We start from the raw sequence: 26,138 nt of genomic DNA, 5'->3' as shown, positions 1-26,138 counted from the left end.
GACCTTCTGTCACCGAGACGATTCTGTTCTGGGCTCAGCCGTGGGGGCTGATTCATGTGGCCCAGTTATGAAAGACCTAAAGCTCCCTAATTCACTGGAGCATCTCTGCACCCCGGAGGCTTGCTGCCTCGCTGCCTCGTCCCCCTTCGGACATGCACATCACACATGGCTCCACCTGCTCAAAAACTCTGCCCCAAACTCTCCCCTCCTCCTCTCTCACCACTCTTGGCTCAACGAGAATATCAGGAATGGGAATTTTAACTAGATGGGGAGTTAGAATTTAACTAATTCTAGGTAATTCTCATTTAATTCTAACTAAATGGGGAGTTTCCACCAGAGCTGGGGATGCCGGTACCCAGGTGCCCCGGATGCTGCAGGTGCCCTGGGTCGCTCCGGAGCTGGAACCGGCGCATCTCGGGGATACCGTGCCCAGGGGCCGCCCCGGCAGCGCCGCCCGGTGCCGGTGGGATCCCGGTGCCGGATCCGGACCCGGACCCGGTGCGGTTGGGCATTACGGTGCCGATCGGGAAGCGCTGCCCGGTCTCAGCGGGAGATCCAGCGCGGCCCTGGGAGCGGCTCCCGCGGCTCCGTACGGCGGCAAGGCCCGCCCCGCTGCCCGCCCCTCCCCGCCCGTCCCCTCCCCTCCCCGCCCGTCCCCGCCCGCCGTCACGCAGCCGCCGTCGCAGAGCCCGGGGAGGCGCCGGGCAGGGGCAGCCGCCGCCGGAGGAGGCCGAGGCGGGAGCGGGAGCGCGGCACAGGCTGCTGCCGCCGCGGCGGGGGCAGGTAGGGCGGGGCGGGCGCTGGGGGGGTCCCGGGCATCGTCCCCGGGTCCCCCCCTCCGAGCCTGAGCCGCTGCGTGGGAGCCGGGGGGGGGAGCAGCGGCGGGCGGGTGGCGACACCCGGTCACGGGTGGGAGCGGGGGAAATCCGCAGCGACCCGGGAGGGTTTTTGCCATCCACGGCACGCCGGAATGGGGATAACTGTTTTCTTACATAATGCTGGGCATTACGAAATTAGGGCCTGCTTTTGGGGTGTGGGGTGACCGTGACATCGGAGGGCGTCGAGGCGGTGGCATGTGGTGAGGCGGGTGGTGCGGGGTGCTGCCACGCGCCCACCTCGCCGGCGCATCACGCGATGCCATCGGCCGTGCCGGGACGGGCCGAGCATGCATCGATCGGGCGCTGGCCCCGTGACGGGCATGGAAAGGTCGTTCGGCACCGGAGGTGCGTGCAGGTTTCTTGACAAATGCTTCCGCATGTGGGGATCATTTTTTATGTTCCAGGGGAGCGAAGGTCGTGGGTGGCCACACCTGCCCGGATTTAGCACCATTTTAGTGCTGACATCCTTTCCACCTTGCTCATCCGCGCCCCTGGGATCTTTTTTGCAGGTTGGCAAATTCATCCTGACGTGCACCGAAACCCCAAACCCCACCCCAAGCAGCCAAACTCATTTTTGTTTTATTTTATTCTGCTTATTATCAAAATGTAGCTCTTTACTTGGCGGGGGGGGGGGAATAATGTCAGTTTAAAAATCTTGAGTGCGATTGCCTCCATTCTGCCTCGTCACAGCCCTCGCTGGAACAACTCTTGCTGGAGGCCGATGGACTCATTCAGTCTTTGGGCATTTGTTAAAAAAAAAAAAAAAGGTAGCAAAATTTTCTGAAAATGAAGTGGAGCTGACTCATCCTTACTGACCGGCACAGGGTTGTGTCTCTTGGGAATATTTATGGTGATGCTGGCTGAAACAGATCCCATCTTGTTCCTCAGACGGTCTAGTCAGGATCAGAAGCGCTTGGCAGTTTGTTTTGTTTGGTGCAGTGGATGGTTGAATAAACACCTGTCTCATGGAATTTCATCTATGAAATTTTGTCAGAATTCCTTCAAAAAAGGGCTTTTGCAGTACTGAAAAGACTTCCCTGAATAATCCCCCCCAGCACTCTCTGTGGAACTGACCCACAGTCTGTACCTTTTTTCCTGCCCATGTTTTGGGTGATGGGGGGGGTGTGATGGTGTGTGGGACGCTGCGTCGGTTGCGATAGCCGCAGGAGCGATGTCCCCAGCCCTGGCTCTCGGCGGGATGCAGTGCAGACCCTCGTGGGTTTGGCATCTGCTGCAAGAAGAGAAAAACCCATTCACCGGCTCCATAGCCCGAGCTCCGGTGCGGTGGATGCTTTTCGTCAGCATGAGAGTAGCAAGCTGTCAAATTGTGCTGGAAGACAAAATGCTGATTTAATTAGTCATCCCCATTGATCCGGTGCTGGGTGTTCCGCAGCAGGGCCGGGAGCGAGGGATGTGTCCCTTCCGGAGCGCACGCCAGCCGTGGTGGCACGGGCTGGGACAGCAGCACTGCTCCTCTCCTCCTCTGCAGGTGTTTGAGAGAAACAGATAGTTAACCTGAGCGTTTCATTTAACGTATAGGGTACGTGGCTCTTTGTTCTTCCCTTGCAGTTTTAGTAACTACAGTAGCTACGGCAGGCTGCAATATCCCCCAACTTTATTTAATTGATACTTATATGTGATAGTTTAATAAGGGGTTGCCATACAACGTTGTCGTTCTTAATTCATACCCATACAATTAAGAGCAGTCTCTTTCTGTAATTCCATAAATATTAGTATAGACTAAATCTTAATATTTACATTTGCTTAAAAGGGGTTTATCTCCTCTATGCTCCTGTGTTTATTGGGCTATTGCGTAAACCAGTCTTTAAAAACTAAATCTGCTCCATCATGCCCAGAAGCAAAGCTGGGCTGGGAAGGCTGCGATCCCGCAAGTGTCAGAGGGATGCTGCATGGGTTTACTAATTCCCGCATGAACGAATCTGTGGGCTCCAGAGTCTTACATTTTGAGTCATAATGGTGCCTGGATTATACGATGTGGGCACAGCAGCAAGTTGGTGCAAAAAGTGGTGTTAAGTATTGTGTCCCATAATGCAGAGTATTTACAAATTGTGTGCTTATACTGGCTTCTCAAAGGACTTGTGAACTTGCCAAACATGATGTTTGACCTCGCCAGGACTACTCGTGTATTTACGGTTAAGCGTGTTTTGAGATCTCTGCACAATTAGGCTTCTGAACCTGACTCAGGGCAGGCTGTAGTCATGACCGGCGTGGATCTGGGGTCTGGATCGTTAAACCCAACCTGTGGAGCCAGCACCATGCTCACCTGGCAGCCCGGGACGTCCGATGGTGGGACAGGGACACTGGTGCCATGTGGAGCCGATGACTCCGTCCCAGCCTGCCGTGGCATGCGGAGAGCTGGGCCCTGTTCTGCCTGAGAGCAAAAGCACCGTCCTTCCTGATCTGTTCGTTGATACAACATACGTTGCTTGGGAGGTGACACTGCGCAGGCTGGGGATCCAGGAAGGCACTTAAAAGTTGCTTCATACCAAGGAATAATTTTTCTTTTAATGAAGGAGATGAATGAGAAATAAATTAATCAGATTTTTGGATCTTTAGGCAAGAGACTCTCATGCTTTTTTCCTCATGCAGGCAGCCCGCACCTGGTTTAAAAACCTGCTGCTGTCTGTCCCTCCCAGCTCAGGCACCGGTGGGATGCGTCCCCGGCAGCCGATACATGTCAGCTCTGCAGCTATCATCTTTTCAGGGGTACTGCTTGTGGAGATGGGGAACCGAAATGTTCAGAAGTACTGTCACCGTCAAGAAATGTTATATGAGCTCAATTTTTTAGGAAAAATGTAACTAGAATAAGGTTCAGTCCAACCTTTTTATTTTGTTAGCCTTGAATCTGATAGGTTCCCATTGTCTCCATGGGAATTTTATTCTTATCGTGGATTTTATTATTATCTTAAATTTTTTAGATTGCTCCTTCCCCTCACGTAAATATCATGAAGTTGATAAGTCTGTGTAGGGAAACTTTAACTTAGGCACGTAAGGGAGTTATCAAGCAGAGATGAGTTTTCCTTTGGTTGCAGGCAGTCCCTATGCGTGCCAAGGGCACCCCGGAGCTTTGCTGCCTAGTGGGCTGATCTTGATTTAATTGTCCGGAACTGCATCGTAGAGTGAAAACTTTGCCATCTGTGACACTGGAAAATATTCAAATTTTTCCTGCTGGAAGTGCTTCGTCTTTAATGAAATCTTCACTAGGGGTAGCTCCTGGGTCCTGCAGCTCCGGAGGAAGCTGTTTTCTCCCTGCGGCAGTTACACATCAGGTGTTCCTGGAGGTGATGCTCACAGCAGCACTCGGAGCTAACTCCTCAGTTCAGGTTTTCTTCAGTCATGACTTGTGCTACAGTATTTCCTACTCAAGAAAATAAAAATATTTTCTTACTTAGAACACATTATATATATATATATATATTTTCTACTTGGCCTGCTTTGTGCGGGAGTTGAGGTACGTAGTCACTGTGAGCTATTTGCACAGTTGGACAGGGATAAAAGCAATGAATTCGTTTCAGTCCTAACCTAATCTGAGTTAATGTGCTGGGATCCCATGGTGAAAAGCAAGGGCACTTGGCCATGGCCATTCCTTGATCCTTTAAGAGTTTGAATCCCCATTAAGCATGCTTGTCTTACAACCTGCACTCGCACAGGATGTAATCAGTTTTGTTTTCCATCTGTTAAACAAGAGACTTCTGATTAGCCAGTGCAAACAGAAATAATTATTTTTGTTCTTGCTGACAACAGCAAGGTTAACCACCAGGTACAGAGCTCGTACTGTTTTCCACACTCAGCAATTTTAAACACCTTGCTCTGTGTGCATTACATGATTTACCTTACAACCGGCAGGGATTTGGCTTTCAATATTGTCCCCTAATTATAGTAATTGCCTAAGTGGAGATCTCGACGTCTCCCACTGTTCTACAGCCACAGCCCAGACTGCAGCGGCGGAGCAGCCTGTCGCAGCTCATCCACCCGACGAGCCCGGCCACATCCCGTGGAGATACACGGACGTCAGTGGGAGAAAAACTTGGCTTCACGGGCTTGGCTAAGGGAAAAACAGAACCTACAAAATCCAAACCCAAAGTATACAGTATTCAGTTTTCAAGAAAATATTTTGATTTTAGGAAGTCACTCAAAGGGACTGTTGATAAAATATATCTGATGATAGATTCCAAAATGCAGTTAGTTGGCAGAGCAGTGCATTATCTTTCAAAGCAACGCTTATTTGATTTTCAGATGTAGGGGTTTGAACATTCTTAATTTTTGATGATGCTAAGCGGACATACCCATCGGAGGGTTCTCATGAGGCCGGGCTGCTCTGGCAGGGCAGCAGCATTTCCTGAACGCATACGGCCCTTGGTGAATCCTGATTCCCTGTCCTGAGTGCTGCCCTAGCTCTGACTTCAGGGTGTGATCTCCAAGCAGGGCTTTGTACTCTACTTCCAGTGACTTTAGTAAGGAGCAGAGAAATTACTTAAAGAATTTGGTTTTGGGTTTCTTTTGTGTGTGCGTATGTTGGGTTTTTTCCCTTTTTTTTAAAGGCTGGTTTTGTGTATAAACATTAAATCCCTGCTTTTATGTTTGCACAAAAAATGGAGAGAGACTTTTAGGTCTAATATGAGCAGCTAAAACTGCTTTGGAATATGGAATACTTTTTTTTTTAACTTTTTTTTTTTTTTTAAATTTGAACTGTTTAGTTGCTTGTGTATTTGGGGCTGCATCTTATTACTGAACAATAACTGGAAAGAGATGACATGCATCCAGGTAGTCTCTGCAACTGAAGCTACATCACAGTATGCGCCCTCGTATCCTACTTTATTTATGTTCTGAGAAGACTGTTTGCTTTTATTTAGCCAGCAGATCTGTTTTGTTCCCTCCAGGATAGGAATTCTTCATTTATGCCATAGCATTATCCTGTTTTAACAGGCAACAACTTGTTGGATGGAGTGCTCGAGGCGTCGAGTGACTGCTGAAACTCCCTATCTGATACTCGCGGGGTGGTGTGCTTGCCCGGAGAACTGCATCCAAGCCTACAGCCAGAAAGACTATTACGAGCACCCACCCCTCGCGTTCAGAGCTAGCTGTTTTGTCTGTGGTTTAAAGGAATAGTTTTCTGCTAACTTGGAATAGTTTTCTGCTAACTTGGAATAGTCTGGAGTAAGGATTGGCAGGCAGGTTTTTTTAAGCATTTGCATGCTTGTATAATAAACTGCTTATTGCTTTTGCATAACCAAAAAGTTGGGGAATATGGAATTTTAGTGCAACATCTGGTATCGAGAGGACCAACTTTGTGATTTATCTCCTTTGCTTTTTTTAAAATTATGAAATCTTGTCTGTAAAGCCAGAAGGTGTATACCATTTCAGATTGTTTGACTTTGCTTCCCTAGAACAAATTACTGTACTTGGACAGGAAAGTAGATTCGGTTGGTTTGTTCTTCTGAGGATCTTATTTTCTCCTCCGTATACGATGAGACAGTTTTCTCAGTCGCTGAGACAGCTGGATGCATTCACACTTCTCGCAGGAGGCACGAACCGAACCAAGAATGGTCAGGCCCCACTGAGGATGGGAAAGCGAGGACCACCATGGCGATGTGGGCATCCCTACGGAACCGCAGGCGATGGAGAAAGCTGGCTCTGCGGTGTCCGTGCCATTGGGCTGGTGGCTCGCTCCGGGCCTTGCAGAGGGCTCTAGTCTGCATTTGGCCGCTGAAGCGGGGTTGTGGCCCCCCTCACTGCCTGGCTTCTACGTGCTCACAGCGTAGCAGCCCTTCAGGGCTGAGTTTTCTCAGCAGGCGCAGTATTTTCCCAGTTGACAAACAGAAAAACACTTAAAGGTCAATGTCAGAGGAGACATCTTAACCCGCTAGCAGCAGGACCAAAGTAAAAGAAAACTGTAGGTGAGGAATGACCGTTTATTGATTTTGCTGACAAAAATGATAGCCGGTTGCTGCTGTGAATTAGGGGCAGAGGGATGCTCCTGATGCTAGATGCCCATCCTGGTGAGATTTCCTGAGGATGACTTGGGGCCCTAATTCTTTGTGTCACAGCGCGTAGACCCATTGCATGAAACAGAAGAAATGTTTCCAAGAAATTACTTCAAAAAAAAAAAAAAAGAAAGAAGTTGTTCATTCATGCAATTATACTGATAAGAGAGCAACAGTTAACTCTTTGGAAAAGCATACACAGTTACTTTTTTTTTTTTTTTAGTATATATTTGTTCTGCAACCTGTTTCTTGTCCTCAGTGGCAAATGCATGGTAATTGTTTCTCCTGGCTAATGAGCAAAATCAAATCACGCTATTTGGTATAGCTATTTTCTTCAGACTGTATTTAATTGATACATGGTGAATAGAAAATAAAACTGCCTGAAACTTAGGAATTGGGCTTAAGTTGCTTGTTGCTTAAATTAGTTACATAAACAAGTTTCTGAACACTATAATTTCCTTTTTTTTTTTTCCCTACCCCCCAGAAAATGGCTGTTCCACCTGCTTATGCTGATCTGGGCAAATCTGCCAGAGATGTTTTCACCAAGGGATATGGTAAATAAAACCAAAATAAGTTTGATCTTTCACTATCTACCTGATACCTGACACTGTTAGGATGTTATTGCTCTTCTCTGATACCATTAGAATCCAGAGAATTTTCTATTGTAGCTTTGCATTGCCCTTGCTGTCTGGAAAGGAAGGGTAACTTTTCTTTTGCAAAAATTCTTCTTGTTCCCCATAGGACTGTTGTCTGTTTTGAAAGAAAATTGTGTGTTGTATTTTGACTGTTTCCTTGTTTCATGAGTAGGATCATTGATGTCAGTAGTTTGCTTATGAATAAAATGCTGTTCAGTAGGAATAAAGACTTTATTACCTAATTTGGTCCCAATTATATTGCTGAGGTCAGTAGGATTAATCAGTCAAGTGCTATCTGAAGTGAGTGCAAGCTGCATAATCTGCTTCATAAAAACACATGATCTGAGAACTATACCCTTGGTTTATTTTTTTAATAGTTTACAGGCAATTTAGAAGGGAGTTTTAAGAAATAAATTGGAAATGCTTTTCAAATTGACGTATATATAATCCATATTTTTTACTCATCTTCTAGGTTTTGGGTTAATAAAACTGGATTTGAAAACAAAATCTGAAAATGGACTGGTGAGTTTGGAAAGACATTGAAATCCAAAACATTGCAATGTTCTTGTGTTTACTATATATTCCTTTTTAAAAGTAAATCCGTATCCCTTACTCTCCCCTTATCATTTTTCAGATATAGCATAACCTTGCAAGTTACTTTACATTTATAATTTTTGTGTAGTACACGAGACTGTGCACAAATTAGATGAGAAGATACAGTGAAGGGCTCCTTTGCAACCACGATAATTGCTTGCTATCAAAACCAGGTTGCTATTTGAGGCCATCGCCATGCCCTGCGCTCGGAGGAAGCGTCACTGCCTCCCTCTTGCTTTACTGGATTGAACGAGCGGAAATACGCTGGTTTCTAAGTGTGCCGCACGCTCGTTTTCTTAGCAGTCACTAAACAAGTATAGTTGCAATGTAACCGTGTGTTGGGGCTAATATTTAGAGTATCTCTGCAGCGCATTTTCGGACTTGCGTGCTGATTCACAGATACACCTTGTACAGTCAGTTATCGGACTAGCGCCTTATTCTGTGTTGTGCTGCGGGTAAGGGTCACCCACGTTCCTGTCCCGTATCCGTTCCCTCAGGATGAAATGCTTTTTCTCCCTGACACTGATTTTTTTTTTTTTTTTTGTGGGGCAAGAGTGTGTTGATATTAATGATTAGCAAACATTTTATTAAATCTTCCGAGAACTCTGCGATTTTGAATAATATCCCAAATTATAATGACTAATATATTCTACAAGTATTTGCCTGCCTGCAAATAGATACGTTTTCGCAAATATATATCTATTATGTATATATATGTAATTATTATTTTTTTCCTTTTAGGAATTTACAAGCTCAGGTTCAGCGAACTCAGAAACGAGCAAAGTTAGTGGTAGTTTGGAAACAAAATACAAATGGGTGGAATATGGATTGATGTTCACAGAAAAGTGGAACACCGACAACACACTAGGCACTGAGATTACTCTTGAAGATCAGGTAATTTTTGGCTCAAAAGATGCAATTTACAAATTAATTTATGACAGTCTTTAATTACAAATTAGAGTGAATTACAAATTACCAGTGAATTTCTTTTCTGTTCAGCTTGCACATGGCCTGAAGCTGACCTTTGACTCCTCCTTCTCTCCTAACACTGGGTAAGAAGTGAGTAAGCTTAAGTGACAAAAAAAGGCATTTTTAATTTTAGTTTTCCAGAATACTGTGTTGCTGCTTTACTCCTTCTGTCCTAAGGTATTGAGACAGTTAATAATCAGCCTGTGTATGATTAAATCATGTACATCTGATTTAAATCTTAGTATTAACAATCCCTTTTTAATCCTAAGCTATAGCAAGCAAACTTTTAAATACAGCAACTTGAAAATTATAGTCAGAATTAGGGTGGGAAGAAAAGGTTTTGTTTGCACTCCCGTTGCTTATTTCTGGCCATGTCAGAGGATGAGCTACTGTCTGAATAAAAGCGCTAAACAAGTCAGCTGTAATGCAAAGCTTAACAAGCTCCGGGAGCCAGTTGGCCACGGCTCTAATAGGTCGACACAGTAATTGGGCTCTTCTCCCGAGCTGAATTTATCATCTGAATTCTTGCTGGCCACAGCGTGCCTTGGTGGTGGAGGAGTATTTCTGACGCGGTGATTGGATGCCACGTTTTATGTGGGCCAGAGGGATTAAGCAGCAGCTGTACGTCTAGATGTTGGTTTATTTTTTTCCCCTGATTATCTTTTTGCAGGCAATGCTGCCAGCAAGTCAAAATATTCTGCACATTAGCTTCGCAGAGCAGGACGCTGCACTGCAGGCTGCGGGGTTATAGTCCCCGTGGAGGTTTCATCCTGTCTTCTAGGTTGTGTCCTGCACTGTAAACTGCTTCCAGTCCATTCCCAGTGCTGTAGTAACTAGATATTTTTCTGTTTGTTAACCAGAACAATCTCTAGTGTTTGTTGATAATTATTTCTTAGCTAGTAAGATCCTTAAAAAAAGAAAAAAGAAAAAACCTGTATGAGAATGACAAGTTACAGCTCTATAGGTATTTCTTAGGCACTTCACAGACATTGTAGTATCTGAGTTGTGATGATTGCCTTGTGGGAGGACTATTATAATTTGAATAAATGGAATGAGATTCAATCCCAGTGTGACCTGGTTTAGGTTGACAGGGATGCATCGTGGCTGAATGAGGCACCTTCTCCCCCTTCCTTACTACCTCCTGGCTCTGATGAGCCTTTCGACAGGGAAAGTCACTTTTAGGAGCACTCCCTGTTAGCTTGCCTAGTCCCTGATGACATTCGTGGGAGAGGTACCGCTGGCTTTTACAGAAGTTGCAGACAAGCTAATGGTGAGTGCTTTTGGCACTCTTGCTTTTTATTTCTGATTTTGCAAAACACAAGAAATTCCTAAGTCCGAAATAATAATAATAAAAAAAGAGAGCAATCTCTATGTGGGTCTGATACAGCATTCAAACAGTTCTTGGAGACTGTTTTTGCTAGCTGAAGTGAAAGTTTGATTTGAAGTTTCAAATTAGGCTGACTTTTCCAGAAGGATCTCAGTAAAAGATTTGGTCAAAGACAGAAGACGCTTGTAAGGTAAAAAGAGAAGAAAAAATTCTTAAATAAGAGTAGCAGTATATGTTAGACATAACTCTCTTGCCTTGTGAGGACCTGCACCCTTCATGTAAACCGACCTAAGGACACATGAGAAAACACTGTTCTGGCCAGTAGTATAAAAAGAAACAAGTGAGTCAGGAAAGTTTATTTCTGCGGTAACCTGGCAGCCTTTCTAATGGCTGTAACCATTGAACTTCATAAAGCATCCTAAGGAGAAAGCAGGGTGTCAGAGCCATCGAATCAGCCTCCTTCCTCAGCAGCACAGACTTGCCCTCAGAAGCTGGAGACAAAGTAGTGATTTCTTGATGTCTGTCACAGTAAATGAAATCACCAAGTTCACTAGGATTGTCTAAAAATTATTTGTTTGGGACAGGCCAACTATTACTGACTTCCTGTGACTGCTCCAGATTCCATTCCTTCCCTGCATCTACCAAACTTCCAAAACCATCAGATTAGTTGGAGATGAGGATTTGTTTTTATCACCTCCCATCTGGCTTACTGTGCTGCTGCTTTTCAGAAAGCAGCCCAGAAGTGCTTAGTGGTGTGCCACACCGCATTTTATTGCTTGATAGCAAATAGTTCAGTGGAACTGAATTAGGGTTTTGCAAATGTGAAAGGTAAGAAGGTGACGTATCACGTGGCTCTCCAGGTATGTATTCTTTGTCCTCAAGAACTATTACACTGAGTTAAAGTAACCGATTTGATGGAATTGCTATCTACGAGGGTACCTTTTCAAAGATACGAGATTCTTTCTTTTCTCTTTAGGAAAAAGAGTGCTAAAGTTAAGACAGGGTACAAAAGGGAACACATCAACCTTGGCTGTGACATGGATTTCGATATTGCTGGCCCTTCAATACGTGGAGCCCTGGTGGTTGGCTACGAGGGGTGGCTGGCAGGTTACCAAATGACTTTTGAGACAACGAAGTCTAGAGTAACCCAGAGCAACTTTGCTGTTGGCTATAAGACCGATGAATTCCAGCTTCATACTAATGTGTAAGTATTGGCAGATGGGCGTTAAAAATGAGTTTGAAAGGATTTTGTTGCTTACTGAACAATGAAAGGGAGTGGAGTTTCAGCAGTGGTGAAAGAGGGAATGGTGGATTTGAAATTACTTCTTCATTTAAGATGGCAAGCTGCATTTCTTTAGCTGCATTAACTTCTCTTTGAATTTTGTGGGTGAGGGAGTGCATGATGGAAGGAACTGGAACTTACTGAGCACTCAAGCATCCGGTGTCTGTCTTTCTAACAGATCAGGATTATTAGAATCTATTAGTGGAATAATAAAACAAGTGGATTATAAAAACAGTCTTTGTGAAAGTTGAAATAAAAGCAATGCCTTCCTTTTGCACATGTCAAAATCAAACAAAATGGTGGTTTGATCTGTAGGGGAAAGAGTTAATGAGAGGATGAACAAGAACATGCAAAAGGGAATGAATGGAAGCGATATGGACTTGGTTTGTTTTAGTATTGGAAGGGACATGGTGTAAAAGTTTGTTTTAGTATTGTAACTCCTAGTAATCTGTTTACACAGGCATTTGTCCTTTCTGAATGCATGAACAGTGGGAAAGCAGGACCAAATTCCATGAAAACCGTAATTTCTCTGTCTCTTGTTCCTCTTAATAAAGCAATTTATGCCGTTGAGGAAGACAGTTTTTTAAGATTAGGCAATCCCTAATCCGTTCCCTCTGCCCCCCTTTCCCATTCCCTCGGGTAATTGGATATTTTGCATGTAACAGAGCTATTGCAAGCTGTTCCCATTTGAGGGCTGAACAACTGTTCTGCCTTCCTGGAGCTGCTTCTTCAAAGGCTTTCTGTTCTGTTTCATGCTGTTTCGCAGAGATCTGGTTTAGGAAGCTCACGCTGCCTTACAGAACAATTGAACCTTCACAGCCCAGACAGCTTGTTTGAAGGATTGCCAAAGCACAAAAAAATGTGGGCAGAAAACTTTCATCAAAACAATATGCGGGGGTCCCCCTCCACTCAGTAGTTAGCAGCTATAACTTCAAGCACAATGACTTTCAACTTTGTTACACTGTAGCAGTTCAAAACACTATTATTGGCTTTTGCAAGAAAATGCTGTAATTATTATTACTCTTAATTAAACCAACAGCAGAAAATAACTTTAGAACAGCAGCAGGGGCTCAGATCTTACTGTAGTGTTTCTTGGATTCCTGAGAGTCTGCGTCTTAGGCTGCTGTTACTGTACGTGGACGATAAATCATCTTCAGGAGGATGCCTAGTTTGTTTATTTAATATTCATACTCCACCAATTGACGGGCAAACCCATAAATATGTGATATGAACAGAAACCTTATTTATTGATGTTAATAGATTAGTTAGGTATTTGACGTGTTTCAGCTTTGAAACGTGTCAGAGTTTATATATAATGCCAGAAACAGTTGTGAGTGGAACTCCCATCACTAGCCTGCTCGGTTGTTATATCGAGACGGTTCAGTGTTTCTCAGGGATGCTGTGGCAGAGCAGATAATTTAATGAGGTAGGGCTTGAGGCATCATCTTTTGTTCCTGGTGTTATACAGAGCAGCTGGAGACTTTAGCAAGTTACTTTCCTTAATGGTGCCTTAATATATATGAATTGTCATGGGAGGATAATGGTTTTTTATCTACATCTGAAAAGTGCTATTATTACTACTGGAATTAAAAGAAGGTTTGGCTTTTTAATTATTATTATTTTTAATAATAATAACTAAAGGGAGGTAGGGCTGGATAATTTCTAGTTTTGAATATGACTTTGGTTTTCTAAGTGTAGCTCAGACCACCCCCCGCTAATGCTGCAGGTCAATACAGAGCTGTGTGGGAACCTTGCACAAAATCTGCCTGTATAACCAGCTCTCCTCAGTCCTTTTTAATCCCTCCTTTTCTTGAGAGCCAAGCACATGCAGTTATATGTGCGCTTCAGTCTTATCTGCAGTAAGTATTGTAGTGTTTTTCTGGAAGAATTGCTCTAATAATTTTAAATGGCTTGAACTTTTAAATAGGCGTATCACTGCTGTTTGTGCAACTGTTACGAACTAAGGAACATCAGGCCAAAGGGGTAAAAGTGGAGGGATTCTAAATCTGCCCCTATTTTTAAGGTTTGAAGTGCTCTAATAACTGGAACTAGATTATTTCATAGTTCAGAAATAATCATAAGTGTTTTATCTGCAGAGGTCTTCCTGTGGTTTAAAGCCCGTTCTGTGCAACATGTTTGTGTCCTCTTTAAGAAAATGAGCGAAAATGGAAATTCAGATGCTCGCTGGTTTACAAGGAGCGCAAGGCTTTTAGAAGTCTTTTGCTCTTGTTGTTATGATCTGCATGCTCTAATGTTTGTGTGTTTTATTTACCACGCTTTATTCCCTGCGTGACATTGGTGTCAGTAGTAATTGGAAGTTGCGCTATTGGGTAGCAGTGGTAGAAGACTGTCATCGTTCTGCTGTTGGTCAGTGCTCTCTGCAAAATAAAATTAGTTTCATTCCAGTTGCTAGTAGAGAGACATCTATAGTACAGATGTACCATAAGGACTCTTGCAAATGATACTCATTTGCAAAAGCCGATAAACTTGAACATTAAATTGGCATCTTCACTTCCGGTACAGTTCATCCGCGTCTGGTAAAAGCATGCTGACAAGGTAGTGTTAGGGCGATGGCTCAGGCTCGGTGATGGAGGTTCAGCCCTTTCAGGGCACTAGGGAGACATATGCCTGGGAAAATAATTATTTCAGAGATATGCAAAGAATAAATCTCTTTACTACAAAGACTCCCACTTAGAGAGAAGGGAAAATTGGAAGCTGTTGCCATTAGTCTATTTTTGGCAGTTTGTCACGGCTTTTTTTTTTTTCTTTTCAGTTTCCTATGTTGTTTGTGCAAATACAGTAACCGTCAATGAATTTAAGCATTTAAAACCAATTTCCTAACCAACCTGGCCTAATGTCTCTATTGTAGTTGTTAAAGGGATTTTAAATGTGGTGTAAGTGAATGTTCTGCAAATATAGATCATACTGGGGGGGAAAAAAAAAAGATTGTTTTGGGGTGCAGTTTAAAACTAGACTTATGCATTCCTTCCAGGAATGATGGAACAGAATTTGGTGGCTCCATTTACCAGAAGGTGAATGATAAACTGGAAACTGCCGTGAATCTTGCTTGGACAGCCGGTAATAGCAACACTCGCTTTGGAATAGCAGCCAAGTATCAGATTGACCCAGATGCCTCTTTTTCTGTGAGTGCTATGCGTGTACATTTCTAAGCATTTGAAAATAGACTCTCGTAATGGAAACGCGAAGCAACCTTTACATCAGTGAAGTACGGTTTTGATGCAGTTCTGTGGTGTATAGTTGGCACATATATCTATTTGTCTTGGGTTTGGCAGCATGAGAGCACAACTATTGAATTTTCCTTAAAAGTGACACAGAATGTTTTATTGTATTACTGGGCACTGTTTTGAGATTTTAACTTTGAGGCAAAATTAACTCTAGATTATTTTTTTCTTGTGATTTAAAAGATGGAATCCTTTACATGCTTAAAAGATGTTATTTAATTTTCAAGTAGGAAGGACTTTGAAGAAAGATACCAAATTATTTACGTACGGTATTTTTTCCCTTTAAGGCTAAAGTGAACAACTCCAGTCTGATTGGATTAGGATACACTCAGACTTTAAAGCCAGGTAAGTCCACACAGAAGGAATTCAGACATCAATAAGTGATACTACTTTATGGTCAGACTCAATGATCTTAAAGGTCTTTTCCAACCAAAGTGATTCTGTGATTTTTAGTCTGGAAATATCCAAGAGTTTTTTTGTGACAAAATGTGAATAGTTTTGTAACACCGCTATTCTGCTTGGCAACCCAGTGATGAACTTTTCCAGGGACTGCTCTGTTAATTTTGGATGTTGAATGGAAGCAGAATTATTATAGACCACCACGCACTGACCAGGCAGATACTCTTTTATGTTGATACAAAACATATCTACAATTAGGTGTTTCACAGATAAGTAAATGTGGTTTTAGTACTTCCAGGGGCTTCCTATTACTGAGTTTATTTTGCTTGAAAATGTGACTTTCTCAAGGTCCCCTGGTCCAGGAAGAGGACAACCTTACTGCTGTGAAATTGGTTTTAATGTAGTCTAATAAATCTCCTGCCAGAATACCAAGCAGACTGACATGAGATATTACAGTTGACAGGGCTTGGGCCTTCTCATACCTAGATTTTAAAGTGGTTTAGAAAGGTGGGTATGTATCAAGGTCCCAATTTTTCATAATGCTGGACTCTAAAATTAGATTAATCAGTGGACCAGCAGCAGTGAACTGACTCAGAGCTTTAATTACTTGGAGTGATAAAAAGCAGAATCTATCACCGTGGTTTATTATATCTTTCATAATTCAAAAAGATTTCATGTCTGCAAATTGTTTTAAAATGCCCAGTCCTTACAAGGCTAGCCGCCAAATTACGTTAACCTAGCTACCCAATAAATTAAAGCAGCAACACAGACACTGCACTTACTGAACGTAAAGCTCATCCCATATTTTAACAGTTGTTTTTTCTCTCGCTCTTCTCTATTTTGCAGGTATCAAACTGACATTGTCAGCTTTGTTGGATGGCAAGAATGTCAATGCAGGTGGTCACAAACTTGGTCTAGGATTGGAATTTGAAGCATAAGGAGTGATTCGACAATGACTAATTTGAAAATACAGCATAGCTACCTTCAGAATATAGTGTACCTTTCAATGTTTTATGTCTGGGATGCAAGTATTGCTAAGTATCAGTCCTGCTAGTCCTGGTTAAAGACAGCTAAGCTTTAAAAATGATGTTGTTACAGAAATGGAGACGAAAGCATAAAATTTTTTCCTAATTCCAGGCTTTGTTTTTGAATGTTATTGCCCATCACATCTGCCAGCTGCCACATGATAGGAAATATGAAGGTATTGTTTACCTTTACTAATATATTGACTGCACAAGGAATATGTTAATGTGGTATAAAACCTGAGACTTTAAGAATCGCAGACCACTATATCGTACTGTTAATTCTGTAAGCAAAATGTTCTGACACTTAAGGTTTCAATTCACGATGGAATGTGCGAAATTGTCTGAAAAAGGGATTTTAAAACAAAATTATTTTTAGATAGGTATTTCATGAATGATTTGTCTTATTTGATTATCTTACACCTACAGCTGTCTCCAGAATGCTTTAGGTTGTCCACCTTGTATAAGTCTGTTGCGGAGGAGGTTTGATGTGACTCAGACAATACTACCTGTCCTGTGTTGTGGTTCCTTTCCCTTGCACCGACCGGAAAACTTGTAAGAGAGGGCCATAATCAGGGAAGAGTCTTTGTAACTGCAATCACATAGTTGCGTCACTAAATTGAAAATGGACTTTTGTTTTATTACCACTTTTTTTTAGCAACTAAATGGGTACATTTTTAGAGAGTCTTCCATTTTGTGTGGAACTAGACCCCAAAATGCTGTACTTGACACTACTAAAAATGGATAAAAAACCCAAACCCAACTTGAATAAAATATTGAAATGTCACCTTTTACTTTGTCTTTATGTTATTTGTGAAAAGAATTTCATATTCATTCTTGACTCGAGAAGCAGACTGGCAACATCTTAGTGCATATTTTGTACCACACAAAAACACTTGGTAGATGTAAGTTCCAGACATGGCCATATTCTTAGCGCTCGCTAAGCTCTGGCAACTGCACATATGCTCGTGGAGAAAACAAGGTAATGATGTGACTTGTTTAGCTTGCTTTCATTGCAGAATTCGCTAAGATTAATTACCTTCACATAAAGAACTAGATGTGAGCAATGAACAGTTATCACCTAGGATAAACGTCAGTGGCTTTTCATTAAAACTTGGTGTTTTTCCATCTGTAAGTGATCCATGCGGGTGGCGTGCAGACAGCAGGAGGCTGTGCGTACAGGAGGATGTGCCTGATGTGGCAACGGCGTTAGGACATTGTGAGACGGGGAGCTCCATCTATACAACCACCTGCAAATTGTGCAACACTTGCTGCCTTCCCTCTTATCACAGGCTATTGCTAAGGATTTCCTAGTATGCCTTATCTCAAGTATTTAACGTAACACTCCTGGGAGAAGCAGTCCCCTTCCAGACTTCAGCAACCAGCTCACAGTAACGTGGCAAATGCTCAACGTTAATTTACGTTGCCGTATGCTGTGCATGTCCTGTGTTCTGTCTGTCTCCCAAAGCTTTTGGGCTCCTTGCTCTTGGTTTTCTCATGCTTGAGACATCAAGTGTTTTGGAATTTGTTCTCCCATGATCAGCTTCTCTCAGGGCTTGGATCACCTCATTTGGGGTGAGAACAGGAAAGCCTTTTTCTTCCAAGTCCATTCATGCTGTAAAATTGTTTCCCTCCATCCTAACACCTCGTTTCATGATATATTTACACTACTTTTGTTGGGAAGTGTGAGACAGGCTGGTGGATCTTCCTGAGCAGGCCGTAAGCAACTTGGGATAATGGAGTAGCTATTTTCCTCTAATTAAAGCCCATAAATCTATCTTAATTCTGCAAAAAGCTCTCACGAGTGCTACAGCACAAAGCCCAGTCACACACAGGCAGATGCTGGAATGGTGAACAGCTTCCCGTGGCCGTGGCTTTGTGTGGACGACCCAACCCCTAGTGTCAACCTCCGTCTGAAGGAAAACCCCCACTTTCTGTCGGGGCCGCAGGCGCTCCCCGCTCGCTGGGCCCTGCCCTCTCAGGCCCTGGCAGCCCCACTTCGCCCGCCCGGCCTCGACACCCTGGGCCCGGCCCCTCCGCGCTGCCCTCGGCCCCAGCGCGGCGCCCTCCGCCTTCCCGCCCAGGCGCATGCGCGGCCGCTCCACCGGCGGCGCGCAGGGTTCCGCCCTGCCGCGCAGGCGCCGCGCCCACCGCTCCCCGACGTGGCGATGGCACCGCCCCCCGGCGTCGGGGGGCGGTGCCATCGCCACGTCGTGGGGAAGGGGGTGGGTAGGTGTCAGGGAAGATGGCGGCCGCCGGTGAGAGGGGTGTCCCGGCGGGCCGCGCTCTGTGCCTCCTGCTGCTCTGCGGCTGGGCCCTGGTGATCCGCGGCAGTGAGGCCTCCGGTGAGCACGGCGGGGGGCGGGCTGGGCCTGGGCGGCTGGCTGGCTGAGCCTGGGCGGCTGGCTGGCTGAGCCTGGGCGGCTGGCTGGCTGAGTGGGGAGCTGCGGGCGCTGCGCGGCCCCCCGCCGGTCTTTCACCGGACTCGTCCTCAGCGCTTTGGGGCCTAAAGGGCTCTGCGGCCACCGGCGGGGCCTGTCTGCCGCTCTCGCCGCCGGGAGGCCGCCCTGCCCGCCTCGGCTGTGCGCAGGGGCAGCCGGTGGGGCCCGGCAACCGGACTCGGCCGGGTCTTGGCTCTCAGGGAGCCGGTGGCCGCCAGGGCGGGAGCGCTGTGGGGGAGCGTGGGCGGGCAGAGGGCCGCTCCTGAGGCCGTCCGCCTGAGGCCGGCTCGCCTGGTTTTATCGCTGTGAAGATCAGTGTAACTGACTGCTAGTTAAGTTTATTTTCTTTCTCCTACTTCCCTTCAACCTACAGGCCAGCTGTAACCGACTGCTAATGAGAAATACATATTTCAGGGGCAGTGAATTCCTCTTTGTTTCAGGTGGAGTATTGGTTGGGCAGTGAAGAGAAAATGAGTTGATGGAAAGGAATGGAGTTGTTTTCAGTTGGCAGTTCCTTTCTTGTCATTCGCTGTATCCAAAACACCTCTATTTGTGTTGCACCTCACCTGGTCTAAGGGGTAGGCAGTAATGAAGGAGGAGGTTCAGGATACAGGACAGAAACTTGTAGGAAACCAAGAGTTTTTAATTTCAGAAGTCATAGAACAGCTTGCTTTCTAAAAAGTAAATTTTCCCAGAAGTGAATTTTGACCCTGTCACATGTTTTCGTGTAGTTTACCCAGAGGACTGTGTTGCTACTTCTGTCACCAAAATAAAATGTTAATATCTATTTCTGAAGCTGAGGCATTTCCAGAGTCCAGGCACTACATCTGGCGTCATCTGACAGTGTTGTGTAACTGTAAACAGTTCAACCACCGTTCATAATGCCAAATAGTTTTGTGAAGATATCATAAAACAATTGTGGTGTAGTTGCTAAACTTGCTACTCCTATTAAAACAAAAAATAATTTCTTTTAGGAATAATAGGAAATTATTCTTTGTCACTCTGAAGCTGCAGCATTTACTGGTGGGAATCCCTTGCATTTAAGCATATATCCTTCTAAAATTTTCAGGTTAAAATGAGTTTAAGAATAGTTTGAAGTGTAAGGATACATACAGTGTAGTTCTATAAGAAAAATATGCTTGTTTCTCAAACAATGTAGCTATTACTTTCTAATATTTTTTGTCTTTTTGGTAGCACCAAGGACTACTGACCTCACTCATAACGTGCCACTAAATATGAAACCATCTTGCAGCTGCCTTTCCTCACATTTATCTCCTCGTATGCAATTAGCTGGCTTGACTCCTGAGGGGAGATAGGAGTTCCCTAAGCTTGTCCTATACAAGAACTGAACAAGTTAATGTCGATATGATAATTCAAACTAGTAATTTCTTCAACAATAAGTGTGTTAAATGTAAAATAGTTGACTTGAAACTGTTGCAGAGAGGTACTGTAATGCCTAGTTCATATGGGATTAGTTGAGTCTTCTCTGTTTTACAGTTGGTTAAAGAGTAATTCATGTTGGAAAAGTGTGCAGTATAAACAAGGAGAAGTCTGTTGTAACTGATCCTCTGTAAATATACATGTTTCATGAATAACATGATTCAGTGTCCTCTGTATAATATTTTACTTATGAGTAATTTGACACAGGCAGTTGGTTGAATGCATCATTTCTAGAATCTGTAACTTTCCAGTGAACCAGGAAACTCCTTGGGAGTGCTTAATGAAAGTACTGTTACTTTTTAAGAGTAAAAAATTCAAAAATAGATTGGAACGCCAAAATACAAAGCAAGTATGCTTCCACTATTTAAATTTTGATGTGTACTGAAAGTCTAAAATGTGTTCTTCATTTTTAAGGTGCTTCCTGATTTGAATCTGGAAGTGCTGTAAACATGAGTAGTTTGCTCTTTGCTGTTTTTTTAGGATTAAAAAACCTGGCTATTTATAAACTCCCTCTATATCTTTTTTACCTTCCTTTGGATAGAGAAGAGGGTGATGGGCCCTGCGTATGGTTTTAATGGTCGCCTTGTTTTCTATCTAGTTTTGCAAATCCATCCTAGTACTGGAGAGATTATCAATTTGCCTAAGGCTGCACTGTTACGTAGCACTGTTGCTGATTTTCTTCATTCTAATAATTTGTTGCCGACAAAAGGCTTTCCTACAGGAGCATGTGCAGTCAGATTGTCCTTTCTTCAGCTTTGTTTTTTAACCTGTGGTTCAGTAATTTCATTCGAGTTAACACAGAGTTGGAAATCTTTTTCTGTTTCTACAAATTCAGTGAAAATAAGTGCCTGGGAAGAGATGCTAGGACCTTGCGTCCTGACTGAAGGAGACATCACAGTGCGTTCTCATTTTTTGCTGGCAAAATATGCATGGTGAAAGATTAAAAAACTTCTAACTGCAGAAAAAGCTTTATTGAGAACTTCTTCCTCTGTAGACCCCAGCAAATTCTGCGGGAGGAAGAGTTTGATGATGGAGAAAATATTAATCACGTATGATTATACAAGAGGAGGGGACATATCTCTGAAGTTCTAAGTCTGGAAAACATGCCTGCTAAATTTTCCAGGGACACTTTGGCATACTAATCTCGTAAGCATGTGCTTCCAAGCTTTAATTCCTGTCCCACTCAAGACTTCTCTTTAGAAGTTGCCGAAGTACAGGCTATGAATTCTAAAGCGTTTGCCTATGAATTCTGAAACATTCGCAGTGCGAAATAGACCCTGTTCATCCTACGATTTCTTGTCTGTAAAGTAAATGCCTTGCATTAATTTTCATTTATAGCTGAGGTTACAAGAGAAGTTAGTGCCTTGTGCTTAATATTGACTGTTTTTCATTCTTTTCTCAGATTCTGTGAAAATGGAGATGCTTCAAAAAAATATTTCTTCCAAAAGTGAGAATGAAACACTAAACAGATCGCAAAATTTGACCGACAGCATGCAGAGTATAACCCCAACAAAAAAAGCAAGCTCAACAAAAAAAGAGGCATTCCCAACAACAGCTAAAATCAGTTCTGTGACCGCAGTAAAACCATCTATAGCGAAAGGTGATTCTCCGCCATATGTTCTCTCTCATGTGGTGACTGCTAGTCCTGTATCTCAAATGGATGTTGATGCTTCTGAAGATACTAAAATTGAGGAAGAAGATCTTCTAAGAGATTTGAAAGACACATTAAATAGTTCACCGCCCATCATAAAAGAAACTATGGAGTCAGATGGAGATGATGACTTTCCTTATGAAATGACATCAAATTCCAGGTACAACCCAGACGTAGAGATGCCGGAAGATGACGACTCTGACACTATTAGTAATTACAACGAGGAGATCAAGTCCCTTGATGAGAAGATAAAAGATGTTTCTGTCACAGGGTTGGAAGAAGAAGAAGATAGCCATTTCTTTTTTCATCTGGTTGTAGTTGCCTTCATAGTAGCTGTTGTTTATGTCACCTATCACAATAAGAGGAAGGTAGGTATGCTGTGAAAGGTTGAGAGAAACAGCTTCAGTATTTAAAATGAAGTTGCATTTAAAATGAAGTTGCATTGCTTGCACTCTTTTTTTTAAGAGGAACTTTTTGAAGTGAAATCTTTGGCCACTCAGTCTTGTTATACTAATATGCAGGTCATTACTGTCACTTTTATCTGCACAATGAAAATAAACTTGAATCAAACATTGTAGGTTAGAAAATCAATTAATTGATAACATCAGTAATGTAATCAATCAGTTCAGTAATGGACACTGGCAGTGTACAACATGAGTTCTGTAAATGAAACCTGAGCCAAGTTGAGTGATTGATTAACTAATTTTGTTTCTGCACAGGATTATAAACAGGAAATTAAGGAAGGTTTAATCCCAGATGGTGCAGGAAGTTACAGTTACAACTGTGATAATCCTTGTAATGAGTATTCACTTTAAGGTGGTCTTTATATCACAGATCTTCTGAGGGACTGACTACAAACTTTAAGGAAATGTTTAACACTCTTTCCAGATTTAGAGAAGCCCAAAGTTAGTGTTTTCAGGTAACTGTTTCTTCAGTACAAACTCTTTGTATCTCAAAAGTAGCCTGATTAGTGTTATTTCAAAATATACTGCTAGCATAGAAAATGAACTCCAGCCCAGCCAGACCCCTTACGCATGCATGCACAAATTTGCAATTAAATTATAGGTTAGTTTTTAGATGTGAGGTAAATTTAGTGTTTATTCTTGTAGAGAACACTGATTGGGTCAAGAGTTTGGGGGAGTCTGAAAAGAGCACAGCTAAAAAAGCCCCCAAACTTCTGCTTCACAGTGCAATGTTGTGTCTGGAACGTGCATTGACAAGTCTTTATAGGGGAAAATATTGAAGACTCTTACATTTGAAAATTTAACTTTGAGGGAAGTTCAAATAACTGATAAGGAGTGCCTTGTGTTTGCTACAGAAGTGAAATAATTCTTGTAGTATCATTTGGGTAATTGAAAAGCTATCTTGATATTACATTTTAGCACTTGGAAATAATTTTGGGAGCAGAAAAAAACCACTAGTACTTTAAGTACATAGATAGTGACATGTATTTGTGTGAGAAAACAGTCAAATTGGTTTAGGTTCCCCTTTTTCTTTCCACTTACAGCATCCGATTTCCCCTTTTGCCTGTATAGTTGCCCTGCATAGTAAAATGGCTTCTTAGATGATGTTGGTAAGAAACAAGGCTAAATAGGGTGAAGATAATAGACATTTAAAAATCTGATCACTTGAGTGCTTCGATTTATCATATTGCCTCTTTAACTGCTCTGCTGATATTGCTGAAGGGGGCACTGAGCTGTTAAGGCAGAAACAGTTTATCAAATTACACCATTGCTGCTTCTGTTGCCTTTGTTTCAGCACCAGTAACACAATTATTTTTAACAAGGGTGAAATGCCAGAATAGGTAAGATGAATAAACTAGCAAATGTCATCGTCTGGGCATAGTTTAATAGCCTGTATTTGCAGTACTTCTGAAGCTACACACATATCTTTACTGAATGTGTTTTGGGTTGAATGCTGTGGGTTTTTTGCCAAACTGCAGCTGAGGTTGCCAGTGACTTGATGGCAAGGACAGTACGGAAATGGCTGACTGCTAGAGCTGTGTTTTTCAGCAACAGTAATGCCATTGCTAGGATTGAGAGGTAGGACTGTGATAGCAATAGAACTGTTAAGCTATCAGACCCAAAATGTTTCTCCGTACAGTTATGTAAGTTGACTTTTTTTCTTTCAGATCTTCTTATTGGTCCAGAGTCGAAGGTGGAGGGATGGCCTGTGCTCTAGGACCGTAGAATATCATCGTTTAGATCAAAATGTTAACGAAGCAATGCCTTCCCTGAAAATAACTAATGACTACGTATTTTGAAAGCACTGTGATTTGAGTTTGCTGAACTTATCACTCTTTGCCTGCCTAGTCATGTAATGATATTCAGGTATTCTAAATATGCTGCTTGTACTGAAATGAGATGTACTCTCTTTGACCTGGATGTTTTTGAGATTAAATCTCATGCAAGATCAAGGGCATGATACATCTGTTTGCTACTTTGGTCAGGTTTTATATCAACTATAAAGAACAGAGTTTAATAATTAGTGCTCTTTCCATTCATTAAGCATTATCCCTTCTGTCTGGAGCAGTCTTAATAGTGGTAATACAAAAAATAAGCATAAAATATTTTAGGTCTAATAAATTAATGACTTTGGCATCACTAAATCAAATTAATGATCTCTTTGCTAATCACCTATATGGCTCATAAATCCCACTATATTGCAAACTTAAAATATAATTACTTTTTTCTGTGCTTAAATCCTGATGCTGCAAATCTGTCATCTTGGGTTTTTTTGATTCTGTTTTCTTGTTGCATAACTTGATCCTATTTTAGGCAGAAGAGCTAGCATGGCAATTTTATAATTTCTGTATGTGTTCATGCAGTAAATAATTTCAAAATGATTATGTAGAAACCATTTTATATCAGAAGTTATATACCATATATTTCTTTAAAATGTTCAAGATCTTTGTGAAGGTATGCAGCTTCTTGACTGTCCAGTTTTTCTTTCTTCTAATGGTGTTTATGACTGTTTCATTACCTTTGTAATTAATGAATGGAAAATAAGCCTTGTTGAATAATCTTACTAAAATATAGATAGTTGACTGGCTTTCAATACATTGAAGCTTTCTGTTGAATTTTAAGATGGTTGGGAAACAGTTATGTGGTTTGCTATATTATAAATGGGAGAGGCCTGAGAATGTAAGAGTATTTTGTTGTTGTTCTGACCCAGGTAACAGGCAGATGACAGTAATGGTGTGTGGGGCTGCCAGTCTGTGACAGCACACTCTAATTTTTGACAAACATTTATGCATTAATGTAAATCAAGTTACTGGTACAGTAGGTTTTTTTACCTTGTCTTTTGTACGTTCATTATTTATGTTTTCATGAGTTGTAAAATATAAAATCTTAGTTTTCTGTACATTCTGTTTGTGATTTAGTTTTCAAACTGATAAATATGTAAATAATGGTGGATCAGAACCCCATAATTAATGACTTGGTATTCAAGTAGTTATGTAACATTTTGAAAAAATCAACTTTACAGCTGTTGGCATGAGGAGTGTAAAGGCATGATACTATCTTACGAATGATGTGCTAAAAGTTCTAAATCCTACTGTTAAATGCATTCTTTTCATAACCACAAGCAGTAAAGCACAAACAAAATATCCCAAAACTCTTTTCTTGCAGTAATTTTTATCGTATTTGGACTTGTATCACTTAATATTTTGAAATATTTTTAAAATAAATGACAATAATAAGCTTGTATTTTTTTATCTTAACTGTTTCACTGCTTTTATACAGTACCTTACGATAAAGAGCTTGCTTGGGATTGGACCAGTTCAAAACCATCTTTTCTGTTACTGATGAAATTCACTCTGTGTAGGGGGTGTATGGATTTCTGTTTTATGCAGCTGTTAAATGGTATCTAGCGTAGATAGCAAGGCTTAAATGAAATCTTTTAAGCTGTAGACATTAATAAGTTCTTTAACAAGTAATTTTTTACCTAAGTTGTATAATTAATAATTCTCATGGAAGATATTTGAAACTATTACCTGAACATACCCCCATTAAAGCATAACACTGCAGGGGTCAAGATCCAGAGGGAAAGGTTTGAATGTTGGTATTGGAGAGGAGGCGGCTAATGTTTTCACACCCAAGAAGTTCAGTAGCTTTCTCCTTAAATAACATCCATAAAGCGTAGTAGTGGGTTTGACATTAGACAGTAGTATGTTCACAACTCGCGGAATGCTTGTGCTTCCTTCCAGCTCGGTACCACAAGCCTTACGCAGAATTCTGAAAGAGGTACTGAAG

The 26,138-nt window shown here is 42.3% G+C and overlaps 2 protein-coding genes across 3 annotated transcripts; both read left to right on the top strand.

The window, feature by feature from the left end:
- Positions 1-645: 645 nt before the first annotated feature.
- VDAC1 (voltage dependent anion channel 1) lies at positions 646-17,140 on the top strand. 2 transcript variants are annotated; one of them, XM_054842002.1, is made up of 9 exons: positions 646-783; positions 7,368-7,437; positions 7,991-8,040; positions 8,854-9,006; positions 9,112-9,164; positions 11,385-11,612; positions 14,683-14,833; positions 15,220-15,277; positions 16,178-17,140. In XM_054842002.1, exons 2-9 carry the CDS (start codon positions 7,371-7,373, stop codon positions 16,267-16,269), a joined length of 852 nt encoding a protein of 283 aa, XP_054697977.1. In that variant the 5' UTR covers positions 646-783; positions 7,368-7,370; the 3' UTR covers positions 16,270-17,140. The 2 variants fall into 2 exon arrangements, with proteins under 2 accessions (XP_054697977.1, XP_054697978.1); XM_054842003.1 differs by lacking the exon at positions 646-783 and having other exon boundaries at positions 15,220-15,281; positions 16,178-16,262.
- Positions 17,141-18,555: 1,415 nt separating this feature from the next.
- C14H5orf15 (chromosome 14 C5orf15 homolog) lies at positions 18,556-25,592 on the top strand. The gene is made up of 3 exons (XM_054841936.1): positions 18,556-18,698; positions 21,637-22,253; positions 24,017-25,592. Exons 1-3 carry the CDS (start codon positions 18,599-18,601, stop codon positions 24,146-24,148), a joined length of 849 nt encoding a protein of 282 aa, XP_054697911.1. The 5' UTR covers positions 18,556-18,598; the 3' UTR covers positions 24,149-25,592.
- Positions 25,593-26,138: the final 546 nt, after the last annotated feature.

This window comes from Grus americana, chromosome 14, assembly GCF_028858705.1.
Source record: "Grus americana isolate bGruAme1 chromosome 14, bGruAme1.mat, whole genome shotgun sequence".
Lineage (NCBI taxonomy): Eukaryota > Metazoa > Chordata > Aves > Gruiformes > Gruidae > Grus > Grus americana.
Note: the sequence above shows the minus strand (reverse complement) of the source record. Positions and strands in the feature narration are given on the sequence as shown.

Coding starts and splice junctions, on each gene's coding strand:
- VDAC1 (XM_054842002.1), top strand. CDS start 7,371: ATGGCTGTTCCACCTGCTTATGCTGATCTGGGCAAATCTGCCAGAGAT. Junction 11,613..14,682: donor TTCCAGCTTCATACTAATGT/GTAAGTATTGGC, acceptor CATTCCTTCCAG/GAATGATGGAACAGAATTTG. Junction 15,278..16,177: donor CACTCAGACTTTAAAGCCAG/GTAAGTCCACAC, acceptor TCTATTTTGCAG/GTATCAAACTGACATTGTCA.
- C14H5orf15 (XM_054841936.1), top strand. CDS start 18,599: ATGGCGGCCGCCGGTGAGAGGGGTGTCCCGGCGGGCCGCGCTCTGTGC. Junction 18,699..21,636: donor CCGCGGCAGTGAGGCCTCCG/GTGAGCACGGCG, acceptor TTCTTTTCTCAG/ATTCTGTGAAAATGGAGATG. Junction 22,254..24,016: donor CCTATCACAATAAGAGGAAG/GTAGGTATGCTG, acceptor TTTTTCTTTCAG/ATCTTCTTATTGGTCCAGAG.